Below are 27580 nucleotides of genomic sequence, written 5' to 3' on the forward strand. Positions count from 1 at the left end.
TCTCTCACCACGCAGACCGACCGACAATCATAAGAAATTTCACCCAACATGTCAATTCACTCAGATGTCTGGAAATACATGTACAGCCAGTTACTTCTGGTAAGACCATGAAGATACAAAACTGTCAAAATCAGAGGCTTAAGGGAGAATACAATTATTTTCCTGGTTGGGGTTGCTGATTGCAGTACTTGATCTACAGACCTCTGGGCTGAAATTATGTGTGCACGTCATTGGAGGGGTCCATCAGTTGTACAAGGCCTGTCTGGAAAAATGGCAGCCCCCATCCATTCTTTTTCTATTGCTCACACCCCAGCAGCAATGAGTTTCAATTATTTCTTAGAATCAATTGGTTCTTTGAAATTTATAATACATTCACACCACATATGCACTTTCCAAACCCCAGTTCTCCCAATACAATTATAGTGTATTTTGGTTAGATTAATATTCAGTGTTTACATTATTTTGATTATGCAAATGTTACTGAGAACTGACCCATGTAGTACGCTGAAATTAGTCTTCCTTTTCTGCCCCAACTCTTTACATTCCTTGGAGATGTAAAGTTGCCTTTTTAATTTGTTTCGTATTCTTTGTACTTATCATGAGTAGTACCCCCAAGCCCCCATCAGCAGTCTGAACTGCCTCTCTCTGTGTCCGGTTTTACATTCCTGTACCGTGTTCTCCTGGCAGGTGGACTTCTTAGCTGTGGCTTGCAGTCTCCTTAGTTGCAGAACATGGGCTCTTTAGTTGTGGTATGTGAACTCTTAGTTGTGGCATGCATGTGGGATCTAGTTCTCTGACCAGGGATGGAACCCGGGCCCGGCCTCCTGCATTGGGAGTGTGGAGTCTTAACCCCTGTGCCACCAGGGAAGTCCACTGATACTGATTCCTTCTCTTTTTTTTGGCCGTGCTACGCAGGTTGTGGGATCTTTCTTCCCCGACCATGTATTGAACCCAGGCCCTCGGCAGTGAGAACGCAGACTCCTAACCACTGGACCGTCAGGGAACTCCCTGATCCTGATTCTTTTTTTTTTTTTTTTAACATCTTTATTGGAGTATAATTGCTTTACAATGGTGTGTTAGTTTCTGCTTGATAACAAAGTGAATCAGCTATACGTATACATATAATCCCCATATCCCCTCCTCCTTGCGTCTCCCTCCCACCCTCCCTATACCACCCCTCTAGGTGGACACGAAGCATCGAGTGGACCTCCCTGTGCTATGCGGCTGCTTCCCACTAGCTATCTATTTTACATTTCGTAGTGTATATATGTCCATGCCACTCTCTCACTTTGTCCCAGCTTACCCTTCCCCCTCCCCCCACAACCTGATTCTTTATATGTGACCTGTTTTTCTCTCTCTCTCTCCCACTGAGGCTTTTCCACACAGAATGGTCTCTTTGGACCTGAATCCTGGTCAGTCTCAGTATTTATGTGCTTCAGTTCTGGGAAATTTTGCTGTGTTCTTTCATTCTCTCTTCTCATTTTCCCTTCCTTCCTTCCTCCCCCCTCCCCCTCCCCCCTCCCTTCTCCCCTCTATCTCCATCTCTCTTTTTCCTTCCTGCAACTCCTATAATTTGGCTAATGAATCTTCTGGTTTGGAGGTCTAATTTCTTATCTTTTCTACTTTCCATCATTTTGTAATTTTGTTTGGCTTTCTAGACATCCTCAATTTTATTCTCCAACCCCTGTATGAAATGGATTTTTAAATTTCTGTTGGGTTTTAATTATCAAAAGGGAAGAGCAGGAGGCCTTTGCGGTGGCCTCACAGTGGGTACATTTCCTAGCCTAGCCTTTCCCCTGCTGTGCTCACTCTTGTCTGCACCTGGTGTCTTAGGACAGACACCTCCACTCCACCTTCTCCAAAGCAAAAACAGCTTATCTTTGACAGGGTGGGCAGGAAGCTACAGCCTGGATGTGTGGTGTGGGGAAAAGACCTGGGATCCAACTACTTTTAAAAAGACTTTCAAGTATGCCTGCTTATGTCAGCCCCTCTCCTTTGCACGCAAGTCCCCAGGTACCTGGTGTTGCTAACTCCTAAGGCTGTAGGTCAGTCATCAACAGCCTGGTGGACCAGAGGTGCCGAAGCCAAGAACGCAGACTCCTAACCACTGGACCATCAGGGAATTCCCTGATCCTGATTCTTTTTTAAAAAAATCTTCATTGGAGTATAATTGCTTTACAATGTTGTGTTAGCTTTTGCTTTATGAAAACATAAAGGACTTAAGGGAGGAAGGAAGGAAGGAAAGAAAGAAGGAAGGAAGAAAGGAGAGAGAGAAAGGAAGGAAGGAAGGAAGGGAAAATAAGAAGAGAGAATGAAAGAACACAGCAAAATTTCCCAGAACTGAAGCACATAAATACTGAGACTGACCAGGATTCAGGTCCAAAGAGACCATTCTGTGTGGAAAAGCCTCAGTGGGAGAGAGAGAGAGAAACTAGCCTGTGACTGTGAACCATTACTTAAGCTCTCTGTGCCTCAGTTTCCCCACATACAGAAGGCAATAGCAGTGCATATGTGATTAGGGAGCTTGTAAAAGTGAAAGAACATTTAAAGTATTTAGAAAAGTATTCGGCCCATTGTTTTAGCTATTATTTATTTGTGGGGGTTCTTGGTTTAAATTTCTGGCTTCTTTGATTAGGAAATTCTCAAGATTTCCAATGTGCAGCCAACATTAGAAACTCTGTTGCAGAAGGACTTCACATTGTGAAGGTCTCCAAGAGTTCTACTGAGCTCCTCAAAGACTCGTGACAGGAATTTGCCAGAGTTTTGTCTTGCCAGCCTTATCAAGGTTAACCACCTTGATGTTCCCAGATGCTGGCAGGTGGAGCCATTGCAGTCTGTTGTGCACCGTGGCTGGAACATGTCCAGGGGTTTGGTTTTCAGTTGGGGATCACTGGCTTGCACAGCTGCTGAGTGGTCAGCAGGCATTGTTTATGTGCGAACCAACTGGGGAGCATGGTGATCACCTGGGAACCACTGACAACTACTAAATCAGAAACTCCAGATGGGGCCAGCCATTTTCGTGGTGTTAAGCCCACCAGGGGATCCTCATCTGAAAACTACGGAGCACAGCATGGTGACTGCCGTGGGAAAACTTACAGGATTTGCATTCTCAAGTCTTGCTAAGTGCCTCTGAGACAGTGAAGGTCTTTCCAGGGTACCAGTGTCAGCATATTGATGCACCAGTGTTGCTGCTTCTGACTCTCCACATCAAGGAGAAATAATACATGTAATTAATATATATAAATATTATACCAATAAAGATTGTATAAGCATGTTAGTATGTATAATTATGTGTAAATCATAAGACATAATACATCCATATGGAAGAGCAATAATACATATAATTAATATATATAAACATTGTACAAATGTAGGCTATATAAATATATTAGTATATATAATTATGTATGAATCACAGCACATATCCATATGAAAGAGAAGTAGTACTTTTAATTAATATATATCAGTATTATACCAATGTAGATTATAAGTATATTAGTATATATATTTATGTGTAAATCATAATGCATAATATATTCTACAATATGTAAGTAATTATATAACAATTTAACTATATTATACATAATTATATATATACTGAAATATTTTTTGAAAAAGGTAAAAATGGTAAACATTTGACTATAGTAAAAACCCACACAGAGTCTGGCAAAAATAATCCAAAATAAAAATAGCCCAAACAATACTGTGAGTCCAGAAAGATGAGTGTGAGATTCAAAGCAAGGCCTCTGTTTGATGGAAAGTTATGGGTGAGGGTCTGTACAAGTTCAAGTCCACGGGCAGACTCCCCACCCCCCACCCCTGGCCCCCATTCCAGGTCTGGGCAAATCTCACCACTTTTGGTTTGGAGCCAACCAATCAGAATGAAGGCAGAGGTATGGCATTGTCTCCAGCAGTTAAAAGCCCAGACCCTTGAATAACCATCCTGCAACTATTAAATAAGAGAAACCATTTACAAATATGAAAACCAAAAAAAGGTTTCAGAGACACAGGTCTACTCCTACTGACTGCTGTCAGAGCTGAAAACATAAAGGACTTCAGGAAAGGCACTTCGCAATACTAATCAAGAGCTATGGAAGTTTGCTTTCCCTGGGATTTATACTGAAAAATAATCCAATGATACAAAGCAAGCTGGACGTGTAAAGGCTCTCATTATGGCAATGTTTATGGCACTGATAAATTAGAAACAATAAAAGTGTCCAGTGATGGGGAAGGCCTAAGGGAATTATATTTTCTCAATTCCATGGAACATGATTCAGCAATGAAATATATTTGTGGAGATTATGTTATAAAACAAATTGTCTCTGAAAATAGATTCTTTAGAGGAAAAAGAGAAACATTAAATTGTTTCTACGTAAAACTAGATGCGCATCTGACCAAGGAATTGACAGGACTATAGACTCCACTAAATTTTCTCTTTTCTTTTTTTTTTTATGACTGCGTTGGGTCTTTGTTGCTGTGTGCTGGCTTCTCATTGCTGTGACTTCTCTTGTTGTGGAGCACAGGCTCTAGGCACGCAGGCTTCAGTAGTTGCAGCATGCTGTCTCAGTAGTTGTGGCATGCGGGCCCTAGAGCACATGGGGTTTAGTAGTTGCAACGCATGGGCTCAGAGGTTGTGTTGTGTGGGCTCAGTAGTTGTGGCCTGCAGGCTCTAGAGCACAGGCTTACTAGTTGTGGCACATGGGCTTAGTTGCCCTGTGGCATGTGGGATCTTCCCAGACCAGGGATCGAACCTGTGTCCCCTGCATTGGCAGGCAGATTCTTAACCACTGGGCCACAAGGGAAGTCCCTAAATTTTTTCTAAATGAATTAATTCTTCTGGAAAAGCTATAATTTATTTTACAAAGGAATATAAGGAAAACTATACGACACTGATGAAAGAAATTGAAGATGACACAAACAAATGGAAAGATAAATCATCTTCATGGATTGGCAATTAATATTGTTAAAATGACCATATTACCCAAGGTAATCTACAGACCCAAAGCAATACCTATCAAAACACCAATGGCATTTTTCACAGAACTAGAACAAATAATTCTAAAATTTGTATGGAAATACAAAAGACCCCAAACAGTCAGAACAATCTTGAGAAAGAAGAACAAAGCTGGAGGTATCAGGCTCCCTGATTTCAAACTATATTGCAAAGCTACAATAATAAAAACAGTATGATACGGACACATAGATCAATGGAACAGAATAGAGAGCCCAGAAATAAACCTACACATATATGAGCAATTAATTTATGACAAAGGAGGTGAGAATATACAATGGGGAAAAGACAGCCTCTTAAATGCTGTTGGGTAAACTGGACAGCTACATGCAAAAGAATCAAACTGGACTACTCTCTCATACCATGCACAAAAATAAATTTGAAATGGATTAAAGACTTAAATGTAAGACCTGAAACTATAAAACTTCTAGAAGAAAACATAGGCAGTAAGCTCTTTGACATTGGTCTTAGTAATATTTTTTTGGATACGCCTCCTCGGGCAAGGGAAACAAAAGCAAAAATAAACAAGTGGGACTACATCAAACTAAAAAGCTTTTGCACAGTGAAGAAAATTGTCAATAAGATGAAAAGACTACCTACTGAATGGGAGAAGATATTTGAAAATGATGTATCTGATAAGGGGTTAATATCCAAAATACATAAACAGCTCATACAACTCAACATCAAAAAAACAAACAACCCAACTAAAAAATGGGCAGAGGATCTGAACAGAAATTTTCCCAAAGAAGACATACAGATGGCCAATAGGTGTATGAGAAGATGCTCACCATCACTAATCAGAGAAATGCAAATCAAAACCACAATGAGATATCACCTCACACCTGCCAGAATGTCTATTATCAAAAAGACAACAAATAACAAGTGTTGGCAAGGATGTGGAGAAAAGGAAACCCTTGTGCACTGTTGGTGGGAATGTAAGTTGGTCAGCCACTGTGGAGAACAGTATGGAGCCATGGCCGCTGAGCCTGCGCTTCCGGAGCCTGTGCTCCGCAACGGGAGAGGCCACAACGGTGAGAGGCCCGTGTACCGCAAAAAAAAAGAAAAAAAAATCAAATAAAAAAAAAGTAAGAAGGGTCCATTTAAGTAAGGAAACTGAGGTGAGAATGAACACTTAGAGTGCCTGCTGAGGGGAACAGAGGATGTTACGGAGGAAGAGCGATGGTATCCCTGCACAGCGTTATGAACCCACCATGACTCTGTGGTGTCCCCGAGGGCAGAGGTGTGATTTTTTTCACAAAATGGAATATTACTCAGCCATAAAAATGAATAAAATTTTGCCATTTGCAGCAACTTGGATGGATCTGGAGGGTATTATGCTTAGTGAAATAAGTCAGAGAGGGAAAGACAAATACTGTATGTTATCACTTTTATATGGAAGCTAAAAAATAAAGCCAACTAGTGAATATAACAAAAAAGAAACGGAGTCACAGATATAGAGAACAAACTAGTGGTTACCAGTGGGGAGAGGAAAGGGTGGGTGGGGCAAGACAGGAGTAGGGGATTAAGAGATACAAACTACTAGATATAAAATAAGTAAGATACAAGGATATATTGTACAGCACAGGGAACATAGTCAACATTTTATAATAACTATACATGGAGTGTAATTTTTAAAAATTATGAATCAATATGTTGTACACCTGAAACGTATATACTATTGTTAATCAACTATACCTCAGTTTAAAAAAAAACAAAATTAAATTTTTAAAAAGAAACTATCCTCAGTGCTGAACCATTGGCACACCCAGTTTTCAGCACCCAGGTTTCTCGCCATCAGGTGGCGTGTTACAGAGGATTCCTATACCACAGACATTCCTACATCCAGGGACCTGTGAGGCTGCTCCTCCGCCTCAGGGGCACCATTAGGGACCTTCTGCTCCCTGCCACTTCCCTGAGATTTGCATCCCAAAGGATCCAGGCTGCCACCTCCCCGGTGCTCCTCCTCTTCAAGGCCACAGGGCTGCATTTGATACTCCTTCCATGGCCACTTCCATCTCTGTCCTTCTTCTCCCCACAGCCCATGTCCCACTCCCGCTAGCCTGCTTTCTCCTCTCCTTTCCTCCTCTGCCTGCATCCTCGAATGAACACTCTACCTAGTGATCTACTATCTTCCAGCTCATATGTTGGCAGATGAACCCTTTAGAAAAAATCACACCTCTGCCCTCGGGGACACCACAGAGTCATGGTGGGTTCATAACGCTGTGCAGGGATACCATCGCTCTTCCTCAGTAACATCCTCTGTTCCCCTCAGCAGGCACTCTAAGTGTTCATTCTCACCTCAATTTCCGTACTTAAATGGACCCCTCTTACGTATTTTTTGATTTTTTTTTTTTTTTTTTTTTTGCGGTACGTGGGCCTCTCACTTTTTTTTTTTTTGCAGTACGCGGGCCTCTCACTGTTGTGGCCTCTCCTGTTGCGGAGCACAGGCTCCGGACGCGCAGGCTCAGCGGCCATGGCTCACGGGACCAGCCGCTCCGCGGCACGTGGCATCTTCCCAGACCGGGGCACGAACCCGTGTCCCCTGCATCGGCAGGCGGACTCTCAACCACTGCGCCACCAGGGAAGCCCCCCTCTTACTTTTTAACTACAATCTTGCCTTTTGTGTTACAGAGGAAATCAGGTGTAACATCCACATTAGGTATAAAAATCTTTTGGCTTCTTACCATGGTCACAGACAGATTTATCCTCACGGCGCTGGCTGTGGCCCACGTCCCTTTACCCTGCCCAGCCTGCTCTGTGCCTGAGAGGCTGCCCCCTCACTCCCCATTACCAATCTCCTTGGACCTCTGGCTTCCCGTGAGTTTGGCTAATAAGAGGCAATAACAGGATGTCAGAGCCCGGGGAGAGAGAAGCTGGGGTATTTAATCTCTGTTCCTTCCACATCATTGGTCCTACTTCTCTGTCAGCAACTTTATTCCTCCCAAACTATAACTCCTCCTGGAGGCCCTACCTCCAAAGTTCCAGCTGGAATTCCACTGGCTCCAGAAAGTCAGTTGTCTTCCCATTCCTTCAGCCCTAAAGGTGGGAATGTCTTCTGGCTCTTAGGAATCCCTGGTGTGTTATATTGACTGAAGAAAAATGCACAACCTAAAAGTTGCAAGTTAAATTTTATTTGGGAGTCTTATTGAGGACTATACCCAGGAGACATCCTCTGAGATAGCTCTGAAGAAATTTTTCTGAAGAGGTAAGGGCGGAGCCAGGATATATTTGAGTTTTTTTGCTGTCAAAAAAAATGTAGTCAAACATCAGAAGATGACTGCTCATCACAAAAAACAGACATCTCAACTTAATGATTTTAGTGCTTTTCTATGTTTTTGAAGGCGCAAGGATCTGGGTTCATTGAAATTGTCCCTTGAAATACGCATTTTAACTAGCCAAGGCACAGAATGTTTCCTGTTTTTCTCCATCCTGAATTCCCCTTAGGGTGCACAGTTTGAGCAGCTGCAGTGGCTAATAGCTTGATGCTTATAGAACTGGTACACTCCTTGTCCACAGTCACCATCTTTTGGACTTCCTTAACCCCATCTCTGAAAATATCTCTTTGCTAAGGCCTCCTCCTTGAAACCACCTGTTTCCTACTCAACCCCAAATGATCTGCTCCCCCATTCCTCCCTCTCCCCACCATCCTTTCTAGGGTGATAGCTCCACCTATCCTCTTGACCCTCCCTTTCCTGGATCTCCATTTCTCCCATTCTGTTCTACTCTAAAGCCCTCACCTTTACTCTAAACATGCCCGTAACTCTTCTATCACCTGTTCTATACTCCCTGCTGTATTTTCAACCATTGTCCTATATCTACCCTTTGGTTGCACTTAGTCTTCTGAAAAGTACAATTTTTTTTCATACATTTCATCATCTCCCATCCGGTTGGCACCATCCTGTGACCTAAGTGGCAGCCCCTCCATTTTCCTGCTAAGGTGTTGTGATGGGTCATCACCGCCTCCATAGGTGATTCTCAGCAGGTCCTTACTTGAGCTCTCTGAGGCTGTGAGCATAAACGTGGGTTTGGAGTCAGACAGAATGGCCAGTTCCTAACCCTGTGTGGCCTGGGCACATCTCATAATAACCCCTCGGATCCTCTGTTTCCTTCTGCGCAGAATGGGATGTAAACTCTATCTCAAGGTCATGGGATTGAAGGAGATGACAGGAGTGCATCACTTGGCACGCGGGGATGCTCAAAGAAGTTATGACTGCCACTGCTCCTCTTATTAACCATCACTGATTTTCTCTTGAAAACGATATTTGTGCCCCACAAATGCATATGTTGAAACCTAACCTCCAGTGTGAAGGTATATGGAGGTTGGGGTTTGGGAGGTGAGTAGGGGTTGAGGATGGGGCCCTTATGAGTGGGATTCGTGTTTTTAGAAAAGACACATCAGAGAACTCCTTTGCCCCTTCCACCACCAGAGGACTCAGGGTGGCACTCTATGAATCAGGACGTGGGTCCTCACCAGACACAAATCTGCTGGAGATTCGATCAGCTTCCAGAACTGTGAGAAATCAACGTGTATTATTAAAGCTGCCCAGTCTATGGTATTTTGTTATAGCAATCCCAACTAAGACACATGGCATCCATCAAATTTGATTTCCATATGTATCCTCCAAATCCTGATCATTTTTTCTCAGCCCCCATGCGGGAAGTCTGGCATTTCCTTGGGAATCCCTCCTTTTTGTTCTTCCTGCCTAAGTTTGCGCCAGCCTCCGGAGACTTGACATTACCTGCACGCCTATGGCTTTTAAGTTTCCACCTCCAGCCCTGGCTGTTCCTCAGCTCTGGACGGCTCTCCATGGAAGCGCCACTACTCACATGCATTCAGAACCGAGCCCTTACTTTTTCCTCAGCCACCTGTGCTCTTTATCTTAATGGTTGAGACTCACTCAGGCTCACCATGCAAGTCAGAATGACAGCCTTTGCTCTGCATTCCTCTCCAGGGGAGATGCAGCAGCCCCTGATCAGACTCCTCCACAGCCGGCTCCTGCCCTGCTGCCGGGCTGTGGTGAGCAGGTAGTTTCCACTGCCCACTCCTTCAAGGGCTCAGCTGCAGAGGCTGCTTGGCTGGAGGCCATTACTCCTGGTCCAGTTGAGGGAGTGAGGAGTGAGGGGGCGAGGGGGGCCCTGCAGACCCTAGGGGGACCCTCAGTGGGGGAGTCACCAGGCTGGGGCATATGTGGCTTCACAAAGCCGCACTTCTCACCATGCCCAATCCTGCAGCCTCCTCCTGCCTTCCATGGAGGTTGGTCCCTAATGCATCTTGCACCCCCCCCCCCACAAACTCCATCTCAACTTTGCCTCCAGACAAGCCAACCTGTCCCACTTTCCCTCACCCATCCTTGTCCATCCAGGTCGTTTTACTGTCTCCTTTCCAGACCACTGTTCTGGCCTTCCTTTAAGACCCCATCTGTGAACAACTCCCCAGAGCCACCCTGCATCACTGTCAAGGTGTCCACATAAAATGCAAACCTGACTGTGTCACCCCTCTCAAGCCACTGCAGGTCTGCTTGAGCATCTTGAGGAAGTTACCGGATATTCCTAGACCCTCCAGGTCCAGCCCTCTTAGTGGCCTGGCTTCCCAACACTCCACATCAGCCCAACCAATCTACACAGGATTCTGGAAATCCTGAGTCCGCTCAAGTCTTGAGCTGTTCCCCACACAGCATCTCACCCCAAAGTACCTTTTCCCCTCAGCCTACCTGGAAGATCCCAGCAGTCCCTCAAAACTCTGCTTGGGGGGTCATCTCCCCACTGAAGTCACCCCTGACATGCTTAAGCCAAGCTCAGGATGGCCCCCTCTGGATAGTTTTTGTATCTCACACATATTAAAACATTTACATAGCATACTGCATTATAATATTAATTTTCAATTTTCTGCCTCTCTTGCTAGAAAGAAACCTTCTATGGGGCAAAGCCACACTCCCCAGGGCCCAGCTTATGGCCCATCCTCAGGAATACCTGTTTGGACAGTCTCTAGAAGCAGAAGAAGAAAAGGAGAAGGATTCTTCTCCAGAAATTCCAAAAGGCATGAGCCCTGCCCACATCTTGACTTTATCTCCATGTAAGCCATTTCGGACTTCTGACCTACAGCACCAGGAGATAACAAATTTGTATTGTTTTAAACCACTGATTTTGTGGTTATGGCAGCAATAGAAAATCAATATGCTTTTAAATGAATAGATTTAAAAAGAAAAACTGAAATATTCTGGAAAGGCTGCCTGGCTTTCTTGAGGCTGACTTAATAATGGTTTCCTTTTTTTCTGTTTTTGTCTGTGTCACCAGACTATGAAAATTTCATCCATCATCCATCTTTACGTAGTCACAGGCTGATAAACTCAATACTCGGGCTTTTGGGCTAATGTCTAAAATAAGCAGTAACAGCCCCCGGTGAGGGCCCACAAGGCTGTCCAGAGTGGGGGTGGTGCTTCTTGGCTGGGCTTGCAGCTTCTATTTTGCTGCTAAGAAGCCTTTGGGATTGTCTTTCTGCTTTTCTCCTACGTTCCAAAATGCTGATACCATTTTCCTGATAAGTGAGGTTTTACTGTACTATTGTATTCTTAAAATACTAATCACACTCTTAGATTATGTATCTTCTTACATGTGGTAAATTTATATTGCTATTTACATTTTAAAATGGTCAATTTCCCTTTACTTGCTTCATCATAACAAAAGAAATAAAAGTCTCCTGTTGGTTAAAGGGTTAACCGTGTAGCTTTTTTTTTTTTTTCCTCCTTGGAGACTCAGAACGTGCATGCCTGTTCTATATTCCTTTCACAAAAAGAATCAAGGGCGAGGAGCCTAGGTTTGAATGTGCATTCACTGTACATTCATAATAAATGCTGAACAGAATGGCACATTCATGGGTGCTCCTTGATGTAACTGAATGGCTGAATGAAAGTTTTAGGGCACAGCTCACTTCCAAGAGGGCAATCCTGTTCACACTCATACCTATCCAATGGTTCTTGAATTTCCTTGGAAAAACTAGTTTTTCCTCTCTTCGTAACAGCGTTCTCCTTCCTCCCTGCATCTTTGTAATCAGGCTGGCTTTTTTTTTTTTTTTTTTTTTCCCACACTGCCATTGGATGAAAGATCCCGCCTTTGATTGAAATGGAATCTTCCACTATTGAGCAAGCTTTTGTTGAATGAGTCATCAGGGCGGATGCTCATTGGTTGAGTCCGCTGGAACCAGGGGATTGCCTGGCGCCGGCTGCAAGGCCCTGCTTCATTCACAGAAACGCTGGCTCGCTCGCTAGCCCTTTCATTCACACAAACAGCATTTCATTCACATTTTGCTGTTTTTGTCTGCTTCTAATGAAGATCACGGGTTGGGAATGATAGGGCAGTTTGGCTTTAGATTTGGGGGGACTTGGATACCCATCACCATCCTCTCTGGGGTGTGCATTTGCTGTTGCTATGCCAGCAAGGGGAAGGAAAAAAATGAGTGCCATGCGGCTGCTCGGCTAGGCCTGCAGCCCTGGGAGGGGGGCCGCCGCTCCTCTGCGCTCCTGCTTCCCCGCAGCGGGCCTCACCTGGCCCGCCATCAGGGGCACTCCTTACACCTTGTTCCATAAAGCTCTTCAAGGCTCGGTGCCTCAAGTGTCATATGTCTAGTCGTGGGTTTGAGAAGACTCAGGGGGACCTGATAACATGCTAGAGGTAAATTCATTGTTTGCACAGCAGTAGCCGGGAAACTTGGACAGGGAGCGCTTCTCTCATAGACAATGAAGACCGGCAGAGCGCATGGTGACAGGGGTCAGTGGGTTTGCGCCTCCGGAGACCTTCTGGGGGCGGGGGAGGCAATGCTCTGTTCTGCCTGACAGGAAGGAGGCCTGTGTTTTTCACTTGCAGCCCGTGTCTGACTCCTGAAGATAAGGCATTTTTCTGCGAATTGGATGTGTAATCAGAGCAGCTGCATTTTTTCCCCCTCCTTATTGCAGGATTGCAAGCAGCAACTAAAGGGATATTGAAATGTATTTGTAGCGTTTTTAGGCATTTTTCCAGAGCTTGAGCACATTCAGTTGGAATAAAGCTTCAAGCACAGCCCCCTTTTTGGAATGCATTTCTGGGGCTTGTTGCCATTCATCAAAGAAGCTCTCTTCTTTTTCGGAAGTAGGTTTTCAACTTAACCCTGGCTGAGAAAGACTGTGGTAAATTAGCAGGGAAGAGACCCTCACTGGCTCTGGGCAGAAGTTCCTATGCAGATTTTTTTTTTTTTTTTTTTTGAGGAACTGCATTGCCACAAAGGCACTTGTCATGGCTGCTCTGTCGATCTGAAAAGAAAAGGTACCCTGGAAATTGGTATTTTATGTTCACCTGGGAGTGAATATTTCCCCTTCTCTTCTTCTTCCTTTTTTTTTTCTTTCTTTTTTGGCTATTTAACAATTCCTGCTGCTTTCCAAATCAGAATTCATGAGGATCCGCTGAAGATCTTATTCTTAAAAATCCTTCGTCACATTTTAACGCTGCGCCGTCAGACACTTTTCCAGGCTCACACAGATGGGCTGAACAGGAAGAAAAAAAGAACCCTAGCATAGAATAATGGGTTTCAGAAAGTTCATCTGATCATCTGAAGGAACTGGATTTACCTCTGGCACAAATGCTGAGGAGGGTCGGGGGATGGGGAGGTGAATAACCAAAGGTTGGAAGGAAATATCTGGGAAGGTAGAGAAAGGAAATTTGAGAATTGATTGGCTCTAGTGTGCTGTCAGTGGGTGTATGTGTTTTTTTCTTTTTTTCTTTCTTTTTTTTTTTGCTACAGGAAGTGATTTGCAGTGCTCACCGAGCCTTTGTTGAGAAGGGTCTCCTCTCGGAGTGAGTCATGCTTTTGCTGTGAGCAGCCCCAAGCAGCTGGGCGCTCATCAGAGGAAACTATGACTTTTGCAAAGCAAACGTGCCGCCCTCAGCAGCCGAGTCCGGGGCCGGGGCTGCGCGGCCGCGGCCGTGCGGGTTGTTAGCGGTGGTAGACCGGCGCCGCTGCTCGCGCCCCCCAGCCGGCTGTCCCGGCCGCTCCGTCCCGCCCCGGGGACCGCGGCTCGCCTGCTATGCGCGGCAGCCCGCGCCGGGGCCGGCACCTGCAGCGCCCGGGCGGATGCGGCGAGCCCACGGAGGGGCATGCTTCCACGCACCAAGTACAATCGCTTCAGGAATGACTCGGTGACATCGGTCGATGACCTTCTGCACAACCTGTCGGTGAGCGGCGGTGGCAAGGTCTCGGCGGCGCGCGCGGCCCCGGCGGCGGCCCCCTACCTGGTGTCCGGAGACGCGCTGCGCAGGGCGCCCGACGATGGGCCGGGCAGCCTGGGCCACCTGCTCCACAAGGTGTCCCACCTGAAACTCTCCAGCTCGGGCCTCCGCGGCCTGTCGGCGGCCAGGGAGCGGGCGGGCGCGCGGCTCTCGGGCAGCTGCAGCGCGCCCAGCCTGGCCGCCCCGGACGGCAGCGCGCCCCCCGGCCCCCGCGCCCCGGCCATGCGCGCCGCCAGGAAGGGCCGACCCGGCGACGAGCCGCCGCCCCGCGCCCCGCACGCTAGCGACCAGGTGCTGGGGGCCGGAGTCACCTACGTCGTCAAGGTGGGTGCGGGCGCGGGCTGCCGGGTGGGAAAGCCCGGGCGAAGGGGCGTCCGGCACAGTGGGTCGCCTTGGAGGCCGGGAGGTGCGCACTCCTTCGCAGTCAGCTCGCCTGGCTGCGGGGACCCGGCACAGCAAAAGCGCCCGTTGCGCATCCATTGGGAGACGGTTTGAAATCGGTGACCTCACTCTGTCCTGGTTTCCCTTGGCTCCGCTCCTTTGGCATGCCTTTGCCACCTCGCTTTGCCATGTGTCCGGTCAGTACCCCTCTCGGCATGGACCACTATCCTTGGAAACTGTGCATCAGGCCTACCTAGGGTACGGTGAACAGACTTGCAGGCACTGGGCAGCCCCTGCGATGAGAAAGGCAGGTGGTGTCACTACTTCTGCTGTGTTTGCCCCAGGCGGCAGGGTAGGTGGTTTTATTTCTGCCACAGCAAGAATTTCCAGCTCCTTTCAGTGCAGGCCAAGTGCTGTCCTTGCTTTATACCAGATGGGTCGTACTTTCTCATCCAGCAAGGTATTCTTTAGTGTCTGCCTTTTATTCCATGCCTAACTGTGTTGGTTAACAGCAGCAGAAGGAGAATTTGGGACTGTTTTTCCTTGGGGACTGTAGTCTTCCATTTAAATAGGCTAAAGAGAGCTGAGCCACAGGCTGGAAAGGAGATTTTTTTCCTCCAACACAAGGAATTATACAATCACGCCGGATGTAGTCCACAAAATTCTTCCCTTATGCAAGTATTCTATGATATTTAAAGAACAAATACTCAGCCGCACTCAACTGGCCTGCCACATGCTTATCATGTCCTCCTGGCTGCCGGGCAGTAGAGAGCCACCACAGCGCTCTCCAGCTGAGCAGATAGCCTACAGACAGGGGGAAGGGGTCAAAACTACATTATTTCAGACTGGTCACTCCAAGGCATGGCTTTTTGTTTAAAAAAGAAATGAGGCTCAAACTCTGTCTCCACAGTGTCGTCAGCCCCATTGAGAAACCTGCAGGCCATCTAGTCAATACATACTGGCTACAGATCCAGTTTAAAAATTCTACAGATCACATCCCCAGGGAAAATGTTGTATCTTGGTAATTTTGAACCAAATATTAAAGGAAACAGTTAACTTTGTGGATTATCTTTAACTATCTAAAAAGTACCGACAAAGGAATGTGATCATTAGTGTTAAACATGAGCCTTTTCTCCTTTGGAAGCTGCTTTTTAATTTCATCTTCATTCTTAACTTCTGAAAATGGAATAATAATATATTTTACAAAAGGGATGAAGATCAGCATAAAGTATGCACAGCAGGTGGAGTTGATTATAAAAGAAAAAGAATATTCTTCTTGTATTTCTTCTTTAAATTGTATAACCAGGAGCCAAAGAAAAAAAGAAAAAACAAAACCAAACAAAAATCCCTGACAGCTCTGAGGTGAAGAGGTGATGCCAGAGTATATTGTGTGGCATATTAGTAGAATTGCTATCTAAAGAAAAAAACAGCCTATGTTTGAAATAGACAGATGTTGTCAGAGCTTTGTATACCTGTCATGTTGAACATAGAGGGTAGTTTCCAAAGGGAGGGAGAACTTTCAAACTTATGCCTTAAAAGTTTTCCTTAAAAAAAAGAAATCATTCACTTTGCTTAGGGCTTTACTCTTGCTTTTTGAAGGATGAAGGCAGACATCCAGTTCTAAATGTCAGCTGTGGCTGAAGAATGATGAGCAGCTAAAACTAGTCTGCTCTGCTGGGCCATTAGGTTGTGACACACCCCGCAGCAGTAGCAGCAACACTCAAATAGGCAGAAGGCTGGGTCTGCCCAGAGCCTTCTGGATTTCAGGTCACATTGTTGTGCCATGAGACTGTAGTGACCTGGGGGCATATAGCACGGCCAGTCAGTGCCCCTTGCTGTGGTCTGATTCATTTTCAGTGGTGAATGGTGGCAACATAGGACGCTCAGGCTTCCCTGGAGAAGTTTGAAATCACACAGCAAAGGAGACCAGACACTAAAAGACAATTTCTTCTGTGCACGTTTGATTCACAATATCACGTGGCCCTCTGTTGGTGCACATTTCTGAACTGCCCATATTGAATTTAGAACCATGAACTTATTCTCTTGAAAAATCACAAAACTGAAAAAAACTTAATTTGGTCTTATTTGCTGACTTGTAAATAGTTTTATTGGTATCCTTACTTTAAAAGATCTCTGGTAGATAGAAAGGGGCAATCTTTATAACATGCCTGTTAAGTCAGCTGCAAAATCTAAAGGCTTAGGGTTTGGGAAAGAACTTCTTATTCTCTTTGATTTAAATGTATTTCTAAATTAAGGAAAACCCCCAAATGTTTTCCAGTTTCCTGGAAGGTTCATCTGCTGTCTAATTATAGATTTCCTGTCTCATAGAAATACTTACCTACAGACAATATTAAGATATTGCACACAGATATATTCTTCAAAGATATTTTAACGTAATCTACTTACATGAAAGTGGACATTGTAAAATCCTGAAGTCTGGCTGGTTTTGATCCATTAGGAAACATCGAACTATTTGAACAAAAGGTTGTAATATTAATTAATGAAGGATTTAAAATTTAAAAATAGACGTACCTGAGCAGCAGTAGAATTCCAAGTTCAGAGCATGTTTAATTTCTCCTTCATGCCATCACTTGAGTCTGCTTTTAATAGCAGCATGAGGGTATGCAGATGAGGAAGAGTCCAGGCAGCCTCCAGGTTTGTATTTATTTACATCAGGAGACCCCACTGGCAGCATCTTCGTACCTGCCTAAGTATGCCTGACACTGGGTTTTTTCTTTTGGTGACACAAAAGAGAAAGACCAAGAAAATATGCCCTTTATAGACAGAAAAGGAACATCATAACAGCAAAGAGCAGTGGATATTTTCATTACAATTCTTTTTTTTTTTTTTTTTTGCGGTACACAGGCCTCTCACTGTTGTGGCCTCTCCTGTTGCGGAGCACAGGCTCCGGACGCGCAGGCTCAGCAGCCATGGCTCACGGGCCCAGCCGCTCCGTGGCATGTGGGATCTTCCCAGACCGGGGCATGAACCCGTGTCCCTTGCATCGGCAGGCGGACTCTCAACCACTGCGCCACCAGGGAAGCCCCTACAATTCTATTTTAAGACTCTTTTAAATTTGAACTTGAGAGGCCTAGAGAAATACAGACAAGTGTTGATTACGCTGCTGCCCACTTTCAAATTCTATTGCCTAAAAGTGCAAGCTGGCGAAGAGCCTGAGTGCCCATGGGGGCTGATAAGAGTCTTTAGCAGGTCCCGAAGGCGCTCTTTGGGTGTTCCACCTGCAGATCCACAGAGAGAACAGTTTAGGAAGCGAAGATAGACATGAACGGTTGGTAGTCAGTTCTTAAAAATAGGCACTGGCTGAGGTGGAGTAGCCATTTGAAGACAAGCGTGGTCTTGAGGTTCAGCCTTGACACCGCCCACCCCCCAGCAGCAGAAGGCAATACTGTGCGGGAGGTACCTGGGTTAGCTGGCAGCCCTGGGTGGGGGTTCCCCAAAAGAAGGGCTCTCTTTACAGCACATCACGCCACAGACTCAAAACAGGATAAAAGTGACCGCATTTAGGACTGACCTGAGGGCCCATGGCAAGAGTCAAGAGGCCCAAGTGTTCGCTGATCACCAGCAACACAGTGAGAAAGTAGGTTATGTGTCCATTAATCCCATGATGCCTCCCTCAGACGGCTGAGGTTTTGGTCTGCAAAGAGTGTTATATCTTTACTGACAAGAGCTCTATGATACGAGCTGTTTACAGGAGATTTTAACAGAGAACTACTGAATTATTTCCTGGTGTGCTGGATTGTTTTTCTTTTGGAATGAAGCCTTGTTTTTACAAGAGCTCTTTAAAAAATATTTTGTTTCTCCTATTTGCGAATCTGATGATATTTAGGGTGGTATAAATTATTCATTTTATTTATAAATGTTCTATTGCTTTTTATAGATGGTCTTTATTAACTGTACTCTAAAATTTATTCTCAGTTGGTATATTTTTCACTGTCTTTAAAAACATTTTAAATCTTTTTCTTAGCAAAAATATCTAAACTTTTTTTCTTAACATTGTGTTCTTTTGATACCTGTGAGCTAAGGTCATATTAAACTGTCATCAACAAAGCTATTTCAAGTATAGCCATGATATATCATTATGGTGAGATTGAGTGAATTTTGTTTTAATTCTAGATTAAAAAATTGTTCCTTGATGTAGAATACAACTTTAAAAGTTGATTTTTTTTCTTAAAATTGTTGAAAAATCTCATAAATGGGTGGCTTACATGTAAATTGTCTAAATCGTTTGAAAAACAGTTTAAGAAACCCTTTTGAGATTAATAGACAAAATTACTAATTTGATCTGGACATCTCTTTTTTTATGTGACACAAGTATAACAGATTCATTAAATGTGTGTGTGCACATATACACTACATCACACATACACCACACATACACACATACATACCCCACACCGCACACACCACACATACACACATACATAACCCACCTCCCCACATACACCACACACACACATACATACCCCTTCCCCCCACATATACACACACACCACACATTTACATACACACACACATATATATCCTGTCCCCCCCACATACACACACACACACCACATCACACACACAACACATCACACATACACCACACACACACACACACAACTTGTAATGACTTTGGACAGGGTCGTTAGAAAATAGTAACTGTTTTATTTCCAGAAATACCTGATTATTTCATTCATCGCTTTTATATTCATGTTTAAGAGACAATAATTCCAAAAAATAAGCGTTTGATGAAACTTTAATGTCACAAAGAGTAGATTTCTTGATCTTCTACGCTACCACTCTGTTCTGTCTTTGAATATATGTCATGTTTTTGGGGAATACATGATAAATATCATTGAAGCAAAGTAGTGGTAATGGGACACTTGGGCAGCAAACATGTAAAACATGTAATAGGCTGGCTTTCCAGCCAACAGGCTCATCCTGAAGGATGTGTGAAGCCTGCAGCCCCTTGCTTGGTTGTCGTGTCTCCCAGCAGGGACGTGGCCTGGACGTGGAGGGTCTGGGGGGTGCCTGGACACTGGGACCCCAGATCCGCTTGGCCACCTCAGAGTGTGGAGCTCAAGAGGTCAGCCCGCCTCTCTGGACCTTTACATGGGGCCGCAGGAAGTAGAGGGTGGGCTGAGCACAAGCTCAGCGAGGCTCCTGTGGCATGGGGGAGGAGGTGGTGTCATGGCTGGGGCAGTTCCTTGCTCCTGCACCTCATGCATCTGGAAGAACGGGGCTTCTGGGCTGCACCGCGGTATCAGGGTGTGCTTCTCCGGGCCAGGGCCAGACCCCATGGTGCTGCTGCCCAGAAAGTTTTGTGGGGTTCAGAGAGAAGTACAATGAGGCTTCAGCATTTTAAATGAAAATACCCAAGGGCAAATGAAGTTAAATGGAATTACTTAATTTAGAAATAAGCTGGTTTCACGAAATTGAGTTATTTGTAGTGAGGTGGATGGACCTAGAGTCTGTCATACAGAGTGAAGTAAGTCAGAAAGAGAAAAACAAATACCATATGCTAACACACATATATGGAATCTAAAGAAAAAAATGGTTCTGAAGAACCTAGGGGCAGGACAGGGGTAAAGACACAGATGTAGAGAATGGACTTGAGGACACGGAAAGGGGGAAGGGGGGACAAAGTGAGAGAGTGGCATGGACATATACACACTACTAAACGTAAAATAGATAGCTAGTGGGAAGCAGCTGCATAGCACAGGGAGATCAGCTCGGTGCTTTATGTCCACCTAGAGGGGTGGGATAGGGAGGGTGGGAGGGAGACACAAGAGGGAAGAGATATGGGGATATATGTATACATAGAGCTGATTCACTTTGTTATACAGCAGAGACTAACACACCATTGTAAAGCAATTATACTCCAATAAAGATGTTGTAAAAAAAAGAAATAAGACAGTTTCAGATGAAATGGAAAGAAATGATCAGTTGTGCATATTTCCTGGGTAAAGAATAAGAAAAGAATTAGAATTTTAGCATAAAATATCTACAATATGCAGTGGATAAAGAATGTCTTTATGGTGGGAGGTATTAAGTGTAAGAATGGCCTACTGAGTAGGTGGATGTTAACTCTGTGTGTGTGTGTGTGTGTGTGTGTAAGTGCACAACAGGATGGACGCTGACCATGGGAGGTGTGTGTGTGTGGGTGTGCAATCATTCAATAATCTTACAAGTTGCTTTTGGTCCTGTAAATTCATAAGTATTGATTTTCAGTTGAGGTAAAGAAACAACAAATCATTCTGTCCCCATGTGGTTTTGCCTCTCCCCTCCCCCCCCCCACCGGGGTGGCATGCTGCTGTGTATCAGTCTGCGCCTCCCAGCACTAGGATTGGTGAGGTTTCCCTAAAACAAACAGAACGGCACTAGTTAAACTTGGAGGGTGGGGGGGGCCAGGAATCTCCATGAGAACCACTGGATTCCAGCAAGATGCCAAGCCATAGACTGAGTTTCCATGGTTCAGGCAATGCTGTGCTCTTCACCTTGGTGGGCAGAAGGTGCCGTGTGCACCCCTGATATGCCTGGGAGGAGAGGACCAGTTGCTGCTCTTCTTGGGGAGCGGGCATCCCCTTGCATCCTCTTGACTCTGTGCGGTGCCTCAGGCTCGGATCAGCCTCTGCTCTTGCTCTGGCAGATGATGGCAGCTCAGGGCATCCATGGTCTTTGGCCCTCGGATTCTGGGCTCAGACTTGCCTTACCTGTCTACAAGAGAGGTCTGGCAAGTTCCACCACCTTCCAGCGGAGATCTGGGTTTCTAGCCATGATCTCATCTCCTGTGGGAGCTCTAGGGAAACCTAGATGCTGGAAGAGAAGCTGCAGAGAAGGGAGAGCTGAGGGACTGGAGCCTCACCTTATCACTGGTGTTCTTGATGCCCAACAGAATCAGAATATCTGAAACCCCTCAAAGCCAAGGCTTTCTGAGAAAGAATGTTCAAAAAACTTGTTACGATGCTGCTTACTTTATTTATTATTATATGTATGTATGTATGTATGTATGTATGTATTTATTTATTTATTGGCCACAGCATGTGGGATCTTACTTCCCCCACCAGGGATCGAACCAGCACCCCCTGCAGTGGAAACGTGGAGTTTTAACCACTGGACCGCCAGGGAATTCCCGACGCTGGCTGCTTACTTTAGACTTGAAGCCATCCTAGTGTGTCATTTGAAATGTGTAGTCTTCCTTAAGTGAAGGCCCCTCAGAAGAGCATTTCCTCACTCCTGTCTATTGAATGGGCAGAAAAAACAGCAAAGATTTCTTTCCGAATTTTAAGAGCTTATACTTGTACCAAACCTGCAAACTCAGTGGAACTTGACTTTTACCCAACTTCACACCAGTAGTGCTCTCTGCTGGGATCCTTCTGACAGACTTTATTTTATCAAATTCCATTAAATATAATTGTTTGGCATTCTAGAGGGACCGACAGACCAGGTTCAATCCTATTGCTTTTTGCTTTGCAAATATTCAGCATTTCTAATACCATTGGCCCATATAGAAACCTTCCGTTTAAAAACATCTTGAAAAACCACAACACAGTTTTAGCTCTGTTGATGGAAAACTAGCCCTGGCCTGGTTTTCAGCAGAAACACTATAAAATCGGGGTCCCTTATGCTTTCCCCCAAAGAGGGAGTAACAGTGCTTTTACCTCTTGGGAGAAAACAATGAAAACATAACTGTTTTGAGAGTTCTTTGTGTGGAAGAGCCAGCCCCTTTCACGACACATCAGTCCTCCTGGAGGTGAATGCAGTGTATGCACGCATCTCGGTCCTGCTGGGACCACTGGGCTGCGCCATGTTGGATGCTGAAGAGCCCTTTACCTCCTAGGATTTGGCACGTCCATCTCACTTCCTTTCCCTCCGGACCTCAGTTTGGACCCTCTGATCTTCCCGAGCAGAGGCCTGTTCAAGCAGAAGTCCCCACAGCCTGCTTCCGCCAACACTGAATTATTTCTAAAAGGCGGGAATGTTGAGAGGGACAGGCAGAGAAAGGCAGCCTCCGGAGGCTGGGACCTGTCTTCAGATGGGCCCCAGGGCCCCCAGAGAAACAGGGTCATGGACTCGAAAGGCAGAGACTGAACGGCCACCTTCTCTTGCTGGCAGCAGAGATGTCACTCTTGTGATGTCACTCACCTGGTTCTTTTGTAAGCCTTTCTTTATAAAATGTAGACGTTTGCTGTGGACATTTTCAAACATACATACAACATACAAAACATATCAACATAAACAAAAGAGAAATGATCTAAAAGGTACCCGGTAGCCAGCTTCTACAGGTGTCAGCTCACAGCCGTCGGCACCCCTCCCCCGCTTCCTGAATCCTGCAGAGCTGGGGGGGGGGGCTCCCACATCAGCACTGACAAAACTCAAGGTTCTGATGAGTAAGTTGCAGGATTAGGCTTAATAGCGGTTCCAAGTCTGGCAGAACGCGGTCAGGGTCACAGGCACTGGAACATCCCTGCATCCGACTCTGTGGTCCCCAAGGCAGAGGAGGTGGGCCAGCCTCTGTGATTTCTCCTTCAGAGGTGATGATATTGGGATTCAGGAGACGCCTCTGATGGGCACCCCCAGGGGATGGGGTGGGAGCTGTACCTCCACACCCACCCTGCTCAGGCTCCCCTGGACCACCCTACCTCCTGGCCTGGGTGGGTTCTCCTCTAGCAATCAGATGATCCTTTTAGGAACAGGTTTTCTCCCAAACGGTTTTTATAGTAGTGGATTAGTCCAGGGTCTCCAGAGAAAGAGGACCAATAGGATGTGCATATATATAGAAGGAGATTTGTGATGAGGCATTGGTGCATGTGATGATGGAGACTGAGAAGTCTGCAGGGTGAGTCAGCAGGCTCGAGACCCAGGAAGAGCCAGTGTTTCCGTTTGAGTCCAAAGGCAGGAAAAAGCCATTGTCCCAGCTTGAAGGCCATCAGGTAGGAGGAATTCCCTCTTTTCCCAGGAGGGTCAGTCTTTTGTTCTAGTCAGGCCTTCAGTTGATTCGTTGAGGCCCACCCACATTAGGGAGAGCAGTATGCTGTACTCAGTCTATCCATTTGAACGCTAAAGTCATCCAAAAACACCCTCACGGAAACACCCAGAATCATCTTTGATCACGTATCTGGGCACCCAGTGGCCCAGCCACGTGAACACGTGAAATTTACCATCACAGGCTGTACCCAAACTTTTGGAGTCTCATCTAGAGTGGCCACTAGCTGACTCAAACACTTAAGGAGATTCATATTCTCTGGAAGAATGGAGATGAGAGGAAGAAATGACAAAATAACTCACCTGGAAGAGTCTCAGGTTTCTTTACCATTTCTGTGGGCACCATATGGAGACACCTTTAAAAATTCCTCAAGCCTAACCCTCAAACTGAGGTCCTGGAATATGAGACAGATGAACTATGACCCCTGCTCACCAGAAGAGCTGTGAAATAGGTCTTTATAGGACCAGTGGTAATAGTGTGCCCAGAATGGAGGCTGGAACGGCCTCCTGCACCTGATAAATGATGGTGTCACACCTAATGTCATCACCAGAAGTCGTAACAAGTTCACTGGTCCCACTGGTCTCACTCCTTCAGGACCGCCCCCCTCCAGACTCTCCTCCTGGTCTCTGAGCTGGAGACACTGCTATTTTATGGATGGTTATTTGTGAGGCGGCGGTGCCTGCACCATCTAAAGGACTGAGCTGTGATTTTTTCGCTGGAAGTAGCAACTCCTGTAATAGATAATAACCTTGTTTGCAGAGAGACTTATTTACTCACGTGGAAGAAGAAAATAAAGGTCATCAAATTATGGCCAGGAGAGGGGATTCTGATGTTCCAGTGTGGCCCACAAACTCCTGTCCTTTTATTGCAAATACCACCCCCACCCCGCCGCCTCCCCCCGCCCCAATCCTCATTCCTGTACTATCTGTTGACTAAGGCTCCCAGGGCAGGGGTATGCTGGGAAACATTAACAGCTGGCTTTGTGGACAAAAACGTCATGATTTATAGGGTTTGCCAGTTCCTGTGGTATAAATAGTTATACCCCGCTGCCACTGGGAGATGGGAAAGGATGTGCAGTAACACAGCTTTGCAGAGTCTTAACTTCAAGGGTGTGGACGATAGTAACATGTCACACAAGGATTAGCAAGTGATGAGGTTTGAGTATTACCTTTAAAAAAATATAACTTGTTTTTGTGACCTTGTCCTTAGGCTTCTTGTACCTAAAACAGCTTCCCCTCCAAGCATCCCTTCTTCCCTCTCCCACCCCCTCCTTCCTCATTTCACTTTCTCTCATCTTATTCACACCAACATGAGACAGTTGGCTTCTCCCGACCCGCGGACAGTGTCTGGAAAAGGTTCCTTGGTGACCCCCTAATTATAAAATCAAAAACTCCTTTTCACCTGGCGCTGCCACCTCACAATCTTTCTCCCAAACTCCCGGCATCTGCAGGTTCCTCTTTATTTTTTCTTATTTCTGATTATTTGTGAACAGACTTACCCTCTACTTATTAATTTATTCCCCCATCAATATACTAATCAATTATTTCATTCAACTAGTGTTTATTGAATTGCCATTCTGGGGTAGCCCTGTGCTAGGAGTTGGGGATAAAGAGGTGATTAAATATGCATGCTTCCTGCTCTTTCAGTGTCAGTAGTAGAGCCAGATGAGAGAAAATACCAGGAGATCGCATTGGTAGTGAAGATACAGAAATCAAGGTTGGCTTCTCTGAGGAGGTGATACGGAAGTGGAGCCCTAGATACCCAGGAAAATGGATGGGATTGGTGTGCAGATGTTTTTGTGCATGAGTGTGTGTGTGCGTGCGTGTGTGTTGCATTCTAGGAGAAGGAGATAGAAACTGACAGTATCCAATGTAATTAGTGTATTGAGTCAGGGAGGGGGTACCTAGGAGGTGGCCCCGCACCAGGCAAGTGCAGTGGGAAACCACTGGAGAGTTTCTGAAAGATTATTCTATCTTCTGTGCGGAGAACAGATTGGAAAGGCAGAAATGAAAGTAGAGGCAGTTGGGAGACAATTAGGAGGGGTGACGGTGGCTTGGACCAGTGTCATGTGTCAAAGGGCAGTGGCATACATTGGGCCCAGGTCTGTATTGCTTACTGACCATGCAACATACCCATCCACTGTTTCATGGCCTCTTAAATGAAACAGGTCTCAAACTGAATTCATGACCTTTCCCGCCTACATTCTGTTCCTCAGTCAATGGTGTCACTGCTCACCTGCTTCCCAAACTTGAGACCTCATCGCCATCCTTGAATACCTCCTTTTCCTAAACTTATTACATCTTTTCAGTCACTAAACTATCATTTCTGCTCAACAGGGTTTCAAATCTTCTTTTCCTTTCCTTTTGTCCTGATTCATGCCTTCACCATTTCTTTCTGTGATTATTACAATAAACTAACTGGTCTTCAGATGATTGCTTTGCGAAAGACTTTTCTTTTAAAATTGGCTAAAAAATATAATATAGTCTTAACTTAGATGTTTCAAAGTTTCCCTTCAGCTGCTTTCCCTTCTAATTTTCTTCCTCTCAGAGGTAATCACCATCACCTGTTTGTTATTTATATTTCCAGACACACACATACACACTTTTTTTTCTTCCTTTCTTTTATCTTTTCTTTTTCTTTTCTGTTTCACAAAGCAAAGTATTCTACATACATAGTTCTGTGACTTGCTCTTTTCATTTAATATGCTTTGGAAATCTTTCAATATTAGTACCTATAATTCTGCTTCATTCTTTTTGGCATTTGCTTAATATTCGTATACAAGGAGGTGCTTATACTTATTCAGTCAGTTCCCTATTGTTAGACATGTAGATAGTTTCCAATTTATCACAGACTGTAAAATAATGAACATTCTTCTACATGAATCTTCCTATTTGGGCAAATATTTTTGCCTCTGTGTACAATAAGTTTTAGCTAATATTAATCTTTTCTTTTCTTATTACATTCATGGGACCTAGAGTACAGTAATCAATTCTGTTGGTGAAGGTGACTTTTTTATTTTTTAAATTAAAAATTTTTTTAACATTTTTATTGGAGTATAATTGTTTTACAATGGTGTGTTAGTTTCTGCTTTATAAAAAAGTGAATCAGCTATACATATACATATATCCCCATATCTCCTCCCTCTTGCATCTCCCTCCCACCTTCCCTATCCCGCCCCTCTAGGTGGTCACAGAGCACCGAGCTGATCTCCCTGTGCTATGCGGCTGCTTCCCACTAGCTATCTATTTTATGTTTGGTAGTGTATATATGTCCATGTCACTCTCTCACTTTGTCCCAGCTTGCCCTTCCCCCTCCCTGTATGCTTAAGTCTGTTCTCTATGTCTGTGTCCTTAAGTACGTTCTCTACGTCTGTGTCTTTATTCCTTTCCTGCCCCTAGGTTCTTCAGAACCATTTTTTTTTTTAGACTCCATATATATGTGTTAGCATACGGAATTTGTTTTTCTCTTTCTGACTTACTTCACTCTCTGTATGACAGACTCTAGGTCCATCCACCTCACTACAAATAACTCAATTTCATTTCTTTTTATGGCTGAGTAATATTCCATTGTATATATGTGCCACATCTTCTTTTTTTTTATTATTTTTATTTTTTGCGGTACGCGGGCCTCTCACTGTTGCGGCCTCTCCCGTTGCGGAGCCCAGGCTCCGGACGCGCAGGCCCAGCGGCCATGGCTCACGGGCCTAGCCGCTCCGCGACATGTGGGCTCTTCCCAGACCGGGGCACGAACCCGTGTCCCCTGCATCGGCAGGCGGACTCTCAACCACTGTGCCACCAGGGAAGCCCGTGCCACATCTTCTTTATCCATTCATTGAAGGTGACTTTTTCACTTCTGGCTACAAAGTCAGTCTTCTGTACTTATTATAAAGGAGGACATTTACTATTATATACACTTCTACAAGTTAATAAACATTTCCTATAACC

At 45.1% G+C, this 27580-nt stretch overlaps 1 protein-coding gene across 1 annotated transcript in view; it reads left to right on the top strand.

Moving 5' to 3' along the window:
* The first annotated feature begins 13607 nt into the window (after nucleotides 1–13607).
* SHC3 (SHC adaptor protein 3) overlaps nucleotides 13608–27580 on the top strand; it is a 150884-nt gene continuing 136911 nt past the window's right edge. The window contains exon 1 of the mRNA XM_081238046.1: nucleotides 13608–14590. Within this exon, the coding sequence (XP_081094172.1) occupies nucleotides 14135–14590 (456 nt within the window). The 5' untranslated portion in view covers nucleotides 13608–14134. The remainder of the gene's footprint in view (nucleotides 14591–27580) is intronic.

Source organism: Mesoplodon bidens (assembly GCF_964165515.1).
Source record: "Mesoplodon bidens genome assembly, chromosome: 6".
Taxonomy (NCBI): domain Eukaryota; kingdom Metazoa; phylum Chordata; class Mammalia; order Artiodactyla; family Ziphiidae; genus Mesoplodon; species Mesoplodon bidens.